Source organism: Oryza glaberrima, chromosome 4 (genome assembly GCF_000147395.1).
Source record: "Oryza glaberrima chromosome 4, OglaRS2, whole genome shotgun sequence".
In the NCBI taxonomy this organism is placed as follows: Eukaryota; Viridiplantae; Streptophyta; class Magnoliopsida; order Poales; family Poaceae; genus Oryza; species Oryza glaberrima.
Genome location: NC_068329.1, coordinates 24,188,727 through 24,200,754, shown reverse-complemented (window position 1 = coordinate 24,200,754; position 12,028 = coordinate 24,188,727). Strand labels below are relative to the sequence as shown.

The 12,028-nt window shown below is 41.7% G+C and overlaps 2 protein-coding genes across 3 annotated transcripts; both read right to left on the bottom strand.

The window, feature by feature from the left end:
* Positions 1–1,513: 1,513 nt before the first annotated feature.
* Positions 1,514–5,983, bottom strand: LOC127769301 (chaperone protein dnaJ A6). Of its 2 annotated transcripts, none has more exons than XM_052294839.1 (8): positions 5,878–5,983; positions 4,872–5,051; positions 4,626–4,791; positions 4,378–4,516; positions 2,748–2,881; positions 2,506–2,648; positions 2,170–2,368; positions 1,514–2,047 (listed from the first exon to the last, which is right to left on the bottom strand). In XM_052294839.1, the coding sequence occupies exons 2-8, from the start codon at positions 5,016–5,018 to the stop codon at positions 1,725–1,727; spliced, it is 1,251 nt and encodes a 416-aa protein (XP_052150799.1). In that variant the 5' UTR covers positions 5,019–5,051; positions 5,878–5,983; the 3' UTR covers positions 1,514–1,724. The 2 variants fall into 2 exon arrangements, with proteins under 2 accessions (XP_052150799.1, XP_052150801.1); XM_052294841.1 differs by having other exon boundaries at positions 4,872–5,043; positions 5,878–5,965.
* A 504-nt stretch (positions 5,984–6,487) lies between these two features.
* Positions 6,488–8,467, bottom strand: LOC127769303 (probable transcription factor MYB58). Its single transcript, XM_052294844.1, has 3 exons — positions 8,169–8,467; positions 7,335–7,587; positions 6,488–7,202 (listed from the first exon to the last, which is right to left on the bottom strand). Exons 1-3 carry the CDS (start codon positions 8,417–8,419, stop codon positions 6,675–6,677), a joined length of 1,032 nt encoding a protein of 343 aa, XP_052150804.1. The 5' UTR covers positions 8,420–8,467; the 3' UTR covers positions 6,488–6,674.
* Between the last annotated feature and the right edge of the window lie 3,561 nt (positions 8,468–12,028).

Here is a 12,028-nt window from a genome sequence, read left to right as displayed (position 1 = left end):
GTAACGGAGAAGATAATTAAGACAGGTGGGTCACAGCTGGAATTTCAGCTAGTAAGAGAAAGTTTATAGAAAAGACAATTATCGTCACTAATTTGGAGTAGCCGGGGATAATACATCACAACTGCACTAACTCTAGCACACTAATCTTAATATTTTTATTTTATTTGTTTGTCCAATACATTCTTTATTTTTTTCCTTTTTTAGAGTTTGTGTGGAGGGGTCCCTTGCACATGGATGACTCCATCTATGTTTTTCTTCGAGTAAAGTGCATAGGCAGTCTTTAAACTTATAAGGTTATGTCATCTAGGTCTCCAAACTCTCAAAATGCACATCTAGACCCCAGAATTTGTCAAAGTGTATCATTTAGGTCCCAAATCGACATAACCCCTATAGAATCCTATATGACGCTGATTTGGCATGCCATATGGACGTGATATGTCCTTTTCTTCTTTTTCCCTTCTTTTTTCTTCGTTTTCTTCTCATTCTTCTTTTTTTCCTTTCTTCTACTCGGGAAAAGAAAAAAAAGGAGAAGAAAGAAAAAAAAGAGAAGGAGGAAAATATAAGAAAAGAAGAAAAAGATAAATGGGTTTCATTTGTTAGTCAAAATGATGCCACGTCTTGTCCGAGTGGCATGCCACATTAGTGCCACGTAGGATCCTATAGGGGCTGGGGCGATGTGGGACCTAAATGACACACTTATGACAAGTTCTTGTACTTGGATATGTATTTTGAGAGTTTAGGGACCTAGATGACACACCCCTACAAGTTTAAGGACCGCCCGTGCACTTTACTCTTTTTCTTCTCTCTTTTATCTCACATACTAGCTTATGTGATGCCCTGAGACAATGCTCTAATTTAGGCTGTGTTTAGTTCACACCAAAATCGAAAGTTTGGTTGAAATTGGAACGATGTGACGAAAAAGTTGGAAGTTTATGTGTAGGAAAGTTTTGATCTGATGAAAAAGTTAAAGTTTGAAGAAAAAGTTTGGATCCAAACAAGGACTTGATGTGATAAAAAAATTGATGTGATGAAAAAGTTAAAAATTCGAAGAACAAAACACGGCCTCAAGATTCAGGATAATGGAGTGTTTTCGTCAATGTTTTTCTGGCCCTTTGCATGATTCACATTACTTATTACATTGGCAGACAATGATCACAGTTGCCGAAATACGGTTTACTTTATGATCCGCTGACCTGCAGACTTAGAACTCTGTACTGTTAGCTTTTAGTAGTAAGAAATTACTGTGAATCCTGCAACGTGGTTTTACTTTAGAGAGACCAACTAGTTTCTGGAATTCTGGCCAGTCCTTGCCTCTTTGGACTTCTCAGCTCTAAATCACAAATTAGCTTTTAGGAGTATCGCATAAAGGCTTGTCGCTTCCTAGCTACTTTTGCTGACTGCTTCATACTGTACTCAGCATCCCAAACAGAGACGCATCGAAGACCCTTCAGCATACCATTTTCAGTCAATACAACATGTAAATATGTTCATTACCAATAAAAACAGAAACGAATGCTCATCCACCACTTTCTCCTAGGTAGGAGTATATCTTATGAAGGCCAAGAAAGCCTTATGTTGTTAGCACAAGCTTATATATCAAACGACACAACTTAGACATTCACTATTTAATTTAACTAGTACAAAATACACTAAAATGAACAGTCTCACCAAAAACTACTTAGTTTACATGGAGTATCATCACTTGCGCCAGAAAGTGACACTTCTTACTGTTGAGCACACTGTACTCTTGGAGCATCCTCCTCCTCATCTTCGTCGTACGCTTCCTGCTTCCTTTGATACTGCTTGCGCCTCATCTCCTCTTCTATGTTCACATCATGCATGGTAGTTTCCTCACATTGATCCAGGTCCATATCTGATAATTGGTGCCCAGGTTTAGGTGGTAGGATCATCTCAAGTGCCCGGCATTGGTCACGGGAGAGTACACCAGATTCAGGGAACTCAACATTGAATTCCACAAAGAGACGGCCCTTCATGAAAGGCCGGCCATGGTGTGGCATTCCCTCATCATTTATGGCCTTGTGTTGACCTGTTTGGAAAATATTTGAGTTAATTCTTTAAAAAAGTCTGCAACTGATTAGAATCTGAATAGAAAAAACAGAATTACGAAGTGGCAAACAAAAAGGCTAGCATTTTAAGGGGATGAGATACCAGGTTTAATAATTTCGCCAGGATTTGCCTTGATTAGGAGCTGCCTACTGTCCAGATGAGTGAGGATGAATTGGAACCCACACAATGCCTCAGTTAAAGAGATTGTGCGCTCAATGAACAGGTCATCATATTTCCTCTTAAATCTTGGATGTACCTTAACTTGCAAGATAAATACTATATCTCCTGTCACTGTATCAGGCTGCAACAGCATGAAACACACAGTGCAAAATATTAGATAAAGAAAGTAGTGCATGCACAGATATTCATTAGCACAAGGATGGATGAATATGTGGCTGCAAGTATGTATACTAGTATAAATGGACAAAATAAACTTACAGCTTCATCAGCTTCACCTTGGAATACAATTTTTTGGCCATGTTGCATTCCCTTCTCAATATGAACCTCAAGCACCTTTTTCTCCTGAATAACTTTGCTAGCTCTGCAGTTTGTGCATTTATCCCTGTCACTTATGATCTCACCTGATCAAGTATAGAACATTACAAACATAAAGCAGGCTCCTAAGAAATCACAATTTTGCAGCAAGATATAGCATAAAAATTGGAGCAACTGTTGCATACCTGATCCTCTGCATTCAGGACAGACAGTCTGCATATGTTGAATCATGCCTAGTCCTATCTGTCGCATTATATTCCTCATTCCTACACCATGACAACCATAGCATGTTGCTGGAGCCTCAGATTTGGTCCCTTTTCTGAAAGCAGAGAGTAAGATGGAAAAGGTGAAACACTACAGTCAACACTCAAAACAGATAAAAAAAACATGATAAACTAATTATTTTTTTGAATGAAGGGCAAAACCTTTGCCTCTTCTATATTTATAGAAGGAATTTTACAGGGCCCCTCAGAATGGTGAATAAACCTGGATTGAAATGGGCCACAAAAAAAAACATGAATTTTGCCTCGTATATATTTTGAATGATAAACTAAACTAATTATGGTGATAGAGCTAGCTACGCCTCAGAATGGTGAATAAACCTGGGTTGAAATCGGCCATATAGATGTATTTGATCTGTGTAATGTGTTTTAACTGGGCTGGACTTATTTTTAAAGCTTTACTGGGATGAAGCATTTCAATAGGCACTGTCTATTTGATTGGGTGCACTGTCTATTTCTTTATAAAATGGGAGGTTAGCTTTCATTGCACATTAGATGTCGTATTTACAGAGGCAGTCAAAATTAGACTAGGTATTCGGTAGTCGGTATTGCAAGCTTGGCATTATATAGGCCAATTCACAGCCATCTTAATCAGGATTTACATACTACATATGTTATTCTATAATTATACTATCTGAATGCCCCTGCATTGCAACATGAAGAGATACTCCTCCATACACTTTACAGCCTCAAAAATTAATAAAATTATTCTCATTGTAAAATCTTCTAGTCATATTATTTGTCATCATTTTTACCTCACTTCAAAAGAAAATTTTTCTGTTTGATGGCTTGAGGTTGGGGAAGGGGCAAAAGTCCACCTACCTCACTATTTGGGGGACCCACATGCAGCGGTGGTGGGTGGTGGCAAATTCAATACTCACCACCACCATTGGGGTCTTTTAGAGGAGTATAGATATGTAGGACTATAATAAACATTGGCTTTAGCATGGAGTCCAACATATTCCCCAAATGTGCAAGATACCCTTATTAAACTAGTTTTGGACTTTTGGAGATGGTTCAGGTTCTATAAAATTATGTTTGCACCTTTTTTTAATTCAATAAAAGATTCAAGAATAGAAGCAGTGTGGATAAATGTAAGGATATCTTCTAACATTGTTGGCTGACACAAGCATGTATCCGTTAGCATTAGGTCTCTCATTAATGATTTTTTTTATGGATAGGTTGAAACAGAACATAAATGGAATGGGATAATGTTAAGGGATTATCCAGTAACCGAAACATTTAACTGGGTATCCCTGCATCTCAAGTACATGCAAAAATAATAGAAATAAGTGCGCACGAAAATACAAAACAAATACAATCACCAGTTGATGGATTTAAACTAGCAATATAGAGAAATTACAGTGAACACTTCGGGATAACTATTTACACCTTATTTTCAACTAGATGGAATCATATGTATTGATAATGCTAAAGTGAAAGAGCATGATAAGTAATAATTTTGCCAAATAATGAGTACATCATTTCCTCCAGTTAGCAAATTGAAGTGCAGCAATAACATACAAAGGCTTACCCTTTGCACTTTGGGCACAGAATATTTCGTGATAATGATAGTTTCTTCATAGATCCATTATACACATCTTCTAAAGACACCTTCAAAGTATGCACCACATCTTCACCACGTCTCTGTCTGCGTACTCTTGAGCTACTCCCTGTTAACCATAAAAGTTAGCATGAATAATTCTGTTTTTTTTTTAAAAAAAGTTCAAACAAAAAAATGTTGAGGGTGCTGGAAAATTTCAGGGTACATATGTTGCTTACCCCCAAAGGCACCACCCCCGAAAAACTGCTCAAATATGTCAAATGGATTATGGAAGTCACTGCCTCCTCCCATTCCATCCTTAAGAGCATCCTCCCCATATTGGTCATATATGTCTCTCTTCTCAGGATCAGTGAGAACCTCATACGCTTGTGATAATTCTTTAAACTGTAAAACACATAAAAATGTAAAAACAAAATAGAGATTCTGAATTCAAACAATTGCATGTCACACTGGCACATCCTCACCTTTTCTGGATCCCCTCCCTTGTCAGGATGGTTTTTTATGGCAGCCTTCCGGTATGCCTTCTTTAGCTCATCCTTGCTTGCAGTTTTAGGAACTCCAAGAACCTCATAGTACTTGGTGTTGTTACTCCTCGGTACACGCCCAAACATGTTTACAGATCACAAGATAATCTCCCTGTAAATCTGTAGAACTAAGGGTCAGTCTGCAGTGGTTGAGTCGGTGACATATTGTGCATTGGAATCTACTCAAAATAGGGGAATTTTACTAATCCTAGTATGACTTTGTTTCCCTGTTACAACTATAATTAAAATGCTTATAGTAACAATTTTTAATCAAACATCGAAATAAACTATGGCTTTTGAACAGCCACCGAAATGCCAAACAGAGAGTAAAAAGGCCAAGGATCACTGTAATTTTAATATATATACTCCGTACTCAACGATCAGTAATATGCTAGTAATATAAAATGTAATCAGTTCTGTTAAACAAACTAAAATGGGAGCTAATTTTACGCATTTACAACAAATATAAAACCAACAAAAAATCGTAGAAGGACGACTCCACCACATGCGCAAGTGCCTGACCACATTGAACTTTTAACATATTTGGCACCCAACTCAAAAACATCCGGAAAATCGAAGGAAAATCTAGTCTCATCCCCACCGAACTCTGTGTTTCGAGCGGAGCAGACAACTAAGGTAAAAAAAAAAAATCCCCTAAGGAGAGCTGATCACGAATATTTCTCCAGCCACCGCGAACCCCCACGAGGTGTCCTACACAACCCTGGAAAACTTCGCCTCCCCTCCAAATCAGGACAAGGCTCCACCTCTCCTCCGAAGAATCCAACCAACAAGATCGGTAGAACAGCCAAGAAAACGGCGCAGAACAAGCAAAAAATACACTCGGTTTCCCCCCTCCAGAAAAATCACGGGGGGCTCATACGCGATCCAACCGGTCCTTAGGAGAGTCTCGGCCATGAAAGATTGGGGCGTAGTGAAGCGATCGTACCTGAATCGGCGGCAGAGAGAACCTCTCGGTGGAGGCGAGGCGGACGGAGGCGAGCGGTGTCACCACCGCTCAAGCCACGCGACCGAGAGAGGGCTTGCTAAGCTTGTGGTCGTGGGCCTTTATCCTTGCCGGCTTGCCGGTTGGTGTGCTCCCCCTGTGAGGATGAGGTAATCTGGGCCGTTGGTGGAAGTGATTGTGTGGCTTAGATTGGTTTTCTGGTCTTTAGGATAAACCGGTGCAGATGAAAGGCAAGGATGTCTGCTGCCTGCCTGCCTTGGTTTCATGATCTTCCATTTGGTTTGTTAATTAAAACATGGTAGTAGAAAAAACTGGTAACGTCTACATTTGTCAATAGTTTTTGCATTCTTTATATCTTTTAGGCCAAAACTGCTCTTCGCCAATACAATTTATAGCATTTTTTTAACAAAATATTTTTATAAAAAATAAAATAAGTTCGACAATATTCCACGTGTAACTTGTTACATGTGAAATAGCAGTGATGATCGCTAAGTAGTTCACTGAATTAGTGTCCTATAATCTATAGTAGTACGTACTGCATAACAATTAGCAAGCGGTCACGCGCCATCGTTGTTAACTTGGTAGTACGACTTATATATACACCTTACATTCTGCATCCACACTTAGAAACATTGTCACATTAATCCGACACGTTAGAAGGTTCAGTATAAGTAGGCTATGCTGTAAGCTGTCACAGGCACAAAGATATCCAAATTGGCAACCAGAAAAGAATCACGCAAACTGCGTCACTCTCCATCGAGCAAACCAACCCGCAAAGTTCACAACACGTCGTCGCGCGACGGCGATGGCGATGGCGATGGCGGCGGCGGCGGCGGCGGCGGCGGTGGGGGCTGATCAACAGCGTCGTCGAACATGTTCGGCGGGAGGTCGTCGAAGGCCCCGTGCTTGACGGCGTCATGCGCGCACTCCATGCCAAAGAACGGCATGATCACCGGAACCGACTGCACCATCGGAAGCAGCTCCTGGTAGGCGAGGCCATCCATGGCGCCGGCGTCCACGAACCCGTGGCCGACGTCGACGTATCTCTCCGGCCATCCAGGGAAGTTGATCAGAGGGTACGGAGGCTGGTCGAACAGCAGCGGTGGTGGCGCCGACAGAGCTGCATTGGACGAGCTCGCCTCGCCGTCGGCGGGTGGTAGTAGCTGCAGCGGCAGTGGCCCCTCGAAAGCGAAGAACCCGGAGCATGCCTGATCATATCCCATGAACGGTGAAGCCTCGCGGCATTGCCAGCCGAGGGAGTTGCCCTCCAATGAAGCTTGATCCAGGGAGGCCGAGCTCTGGTGGAACTGCAAGAAATTAAGTACAGTGTCATCAGTGCAAGTTTCCATCAAGAAACTCAAATTCACAGTGGAGCGAGCGCAGTAAATTCGTAACGTTGATGATGATTCATCAGCGGTTCAGTGAAAGGCATGCATTACCGTGGCTGTTTGGGAGTCGAGAGAAGATGACGAGGGCGCTTTGCCCTTGCCGCTGTTGTGCTTGTTGGGCCGTGCAGCAGGGAGAGGCCCGCGGAGGAGCCTGGCGAGCCGCTTCTGCCGAGTGCTCCAGAAATTCTTCACGTCGTTGTCCGTCCTGCCCTGCAAGTAGGTCGCGATCCTCGCCCACTTGTTCCCGAACTGCGCCTGCAACTCGATCACCACCCTCTCTTCCTCGGCAGTAAACTTGCAACCGCTTTTTAAAGGAGGGAAAAAGAACTCGAAAAGGTGGGTTATACATGAACATTTCCATCGACTAGTTTGATCAAAGATAAGCAGATAGGAACATTACAGAGACACAATTCAGTGCAAGTGCGATCAAAGATTGCACAGACCGCAGATATAGAGTTTACTAACACATTATCATGGAGTTGTGGGTTTACAAGCAAAAATTCATCTGGCCAGTTCAATTTAAGCATGTAAGGACGAAACATTTACTTCCTATACTTAATTTGTTTCGAAACCCACACAAATATCCAGAGTAGTGAAGCAGTAACAAAGAAAATTAAACACGAGTCGCATGGCTGGACGCTAGGTTAGAGGAAGCAAACACTTCTAAAGTTTTAACAGAACTAATGTTACTCTCTATCCGTAAAACCAGTGGTGCCATTGCCGGTGAGAAGTGAGAACAACCAGGAACACTGCAATTGCCGTGCCGCTCTAACTTGCAAATGCACGAAGAACTTGACCAGAAAAAGAAAATCAAGGAGGCGAGAGAACTGATCGAACCGGGGAAGGGAGAAGATCGAAAAAAGAGAGGGGGGGATTCGCGCTTACCTCTTGAGGTTTGGCCTGAGCTTGTTCACCCAGCGGAGGCGGCAGGACTTGCCGGTGCGCGGCAAGAGGCCTTTGGATCGAATGGAGCTCCAGTCCATGGGGCCGTGGGTGCGGACGTGCTCCAGCAGAACCTCGTCCTCCTCCGCCATCCACGGGCCCTTCCGCAGCGCCTCGCCTCCGCCTCCGGCGCCGCCGCCGCCCGCGCCCCTCCTCCCGCTCCTTCGGCGAACGCCACCAGGTGCTCTCGCCATTGCCCTCACAACCGCCGCCCCACGCGCGCTCGCGAACGCAAAAGCCCAGCCACAGGGGAGGGAGGGAGGGAGGGAGTGGTGGGAGGGAGTGGTGTTCTTATGCGAGAGCGGGGACGACGACGACAATGCTTCGTGCTTCAACTCTCAGTGTGGGGTTCCTGCAACCGGCGTAGTGGCGCGACTGAGAGCCGTCGTGGAGGGATCGGACGGTCGGGTTTGATTCGCGGCGGCACGACTAACCGCCTCGCCACCACCAGCCCCCACGAACGCCGGGTCCGGTTCCACCGAGAATTCTAGCGCGTACGCTCCGGGAGTCCAGGCAGCGCGCGTTTCTGGGCTATACCCTCGCGCGCGGCTCGAACGTGCTTTCTTTTTTTTTTCTTTTTTTTTTACGTGAAACTGCCGCACGCGCGCGGGGAAAAAATTGTGATTAAGTAATTTGTTACCAAAGAACATGACCTACTAAGATAACCTTCCTTCTTTTTCACAAAACACAATTTCCTGTTTTTCTAAAAGTTTGAAGATATATTTTATAAATTGGATCTTTTGCCTCCAATTTCAATTGAAAGTTTTTTAAATTGAAGCTGAATGTTTTCAAATTTTGAGACGAAAGTATTCAAATTTGAATAATTTGAATTTTGAGGTGACAGTTTTTAATTTGAGTTGAAAGTTTTCAAACCCGAGTTAACTTTTCAAATCTCGGCTTGAAATTTTTTAATTCTGAGTTGAAAGTTTCAAATCTTCAGTTGAATTTTTTTAATCCGAGCTGAAAGTTTTTAAATCTAAGTTGAAAAGTTTTTAAATCTGAGTTAAAATTTTTCAATCTTTACTTGAAAATTTTCAAATCTAAGTTAAAAGTTTTCAAATATAAATTTATACTTTCAAATCTGTACTTGAAAGTTTTCGAATCTAAGTTTAAAAAAAATTCAAACCTTAGTTTAAAATAGAAAAAAAGAAAAAAAACATGCATAAAGAACTTTTTGCCGGAAAAAAGGAAATATGCACGGGAGTTTTTTTTCGGTCATGCGGAACGAGAAACGCGTAACAGAAAATTGAACCCATAGCTGCCTTGCACCTCGTGCGCGAGACTTGGTGAAACGGCTTATACGCGCCAATTAGCCATCCCCAAAATCCACGGCCCTGTCCGCTGGACGCGGTTTTTTTTCACCTAGCTAGGCCGCGTGCCATCTATCGTTTTCACGCTTTGTGTTGTATTTCTATCGTTTTCGCACCTCCGTAAGTATGGTTGTTCTAGATGCTGGACATAATCCCTTCTCGGCTGCTCGATACCCCTCCTCCGCCGTCCTGACCACACAATCTGCACCTCGTCCACACAAGCATTCACCGCTGCGCGCCCGGCGGTGATGGCGTCAACGTCGCACGTGGAGTGGACCGCGGCAGGTCACCCTCGTGCAGTTGGCCAAGAGTGTACGGTAGCACCCGCGGATGGAATGGGGATGTCCAATGATATAGCCGCGCCGCCCCGTCCGACAGGCTCTTTGTCCTACACAGATCTCATTCTTAGTTGATGCTCGGGGGTGGGACCTCCTGACGAGGCCGGCATGTGAGTACCCTCGACGCCCCACAACCCCTCGCTGCGGATCTTGACCTCACCCTTATTTAAAATGGTAAGTATTATCAGCCCAAAGGGAGTACTTGTGCACGCATCACAAAGCAATCCTAAGTCTAGTAGCTTGGGTGATGCGGCACTGAGGTGTAGAAAAGACTTTCCCCTGTGGACTCAAATAGAGGGCCCACATATCAGTGGCGTTCCACTGTCCGCTTGGAAAAAGGGCCCACATATCAGTGACTTCCCTCTGTCCGCTCGCCAATTCGGATCCGTGCCTTCGTGCGGTGGGTCTACCCCACGAATGTTCACCAGAAGGGAATCTCACGAACCGATATAGCATTCCATCATTCTTCAGAACTAATTATACGTCTATAATTATGCCTTTAATAATTGTTAGCACTGATTTTCAGTTAAAGAAAATCCACGTATACTTTATGCCTTTTATGTTACGAGGTTTGTTTGGATATTGGATTCTATTCATTTCCAAAAATATGCGTAGTTGATAAACAATTTTTTATTTATATTGAAATTTATAAACTAAACGTTTAGTTGCATACATATAAATTCTAATCTATAAAGTTTATATGTAGAAAATTTTTTATATTAAATATTTTCGTGGAAACTTTTTAGATATAGACTTTATGTATATAAATTATTTACATTTAGACTTTTTATATAGAAAGTTTATATATATAAAGTCTATATGTAGAAAGTTTATATACACAAAATCTATGTGTAGAAAGTTTCCACATAAATAATTTATATAAAAAGTTTCCTTTAATAAAACTATAGAAAAGACTAACGAAGAAAAGGAAATTAATAAAAATTGGAAAAGAAAGAAAAAAGCTTCATGCGTACCATGAGAATCACGTTAAAAAAGGGAAAAAAGTTAGATAGCGAAGAACGGACACGTTTGTTACGTATCCATATCTAATAAAAAAATACATAATGTTTCCGCATATTTTTTCATCCATCATCCTGATCCCGTTACTAAAATATATTTTAATCCGCTTAATAGTCCGATCAAACATTTTCGAATCTAGTAAAAAATCGCAGCTGATATAGAATATGTGTTCTTTCATGTAACCTCCAAGCAAAAGTAACAGCTTGCCCACATGGTTAGGAAAGGAAATCTGCCACCAGGGTTCAATTCCCACTGTTCCCCTCCTTTTACGCCTATTATTATTTGCACGCTGTATGGTTAAAAAATCAAAAAAGTTTTGCCACGCTGTATGGTTAAAAAATAAACTATTATTATTTGCACGCTCTATGAGCCTCTCCTAGCCCAGATTACCATATCAAAAACTTTTGCACTTATTATTACTCAGAATAAGTCTACTTTACGTCCCACATCTCAAATCCTATTTTCGCGTAATTTTTTTTCTCTCTGCCACTAGCACGGACCATGCACATCCGATGGTTAAAAAATCAAAAAAGTTTTGCCTCTCCTAAGCCAGATTACCCACTCGGAATAAGTCTACTTTACGTCCCACATCTCAAATCCTATTTCCGCGCAATCTTTTTCTCTCCGCCACTAGCACGGACCATGCACATCCCATGGTTAAAAAATCAAAAAAGTTTTGCCTCTCCTAGGCCAGATTACCCTATCAAAAACTTTTGTACTTATTATTACTCGGAATAAGTCTACTTTGTGTCCCATGTCTCAAATCCTATTTGCGCGTATTTTTTTTCTCTCCGCCACTCGCACGGACCATATATATCCGATGGTTAAAAAAACAAAAAAGTTTTGCACCTCTTTCTTCAACATATATTTATTTTTTCTCTCCGCCACTAGCACAGACCATACACATCCGATGGTTAAAAATCAAAAAAGTTTTACACCTCTTTCTTCAACAGATATTAAGTGCCACTAGCACGGACCATGCACATCCGATGGTTAAAAAATCAAAAGTTTTGCACCTCTTTCTTCAACTGATTTTTAGTGATTCTGAAATCTTGTAATGAACCAGTTTTTAATTCGAAAATTAAACATAATTAATGAACCAGTTTTTAATTCGAAAATTAAACATAATTAATGA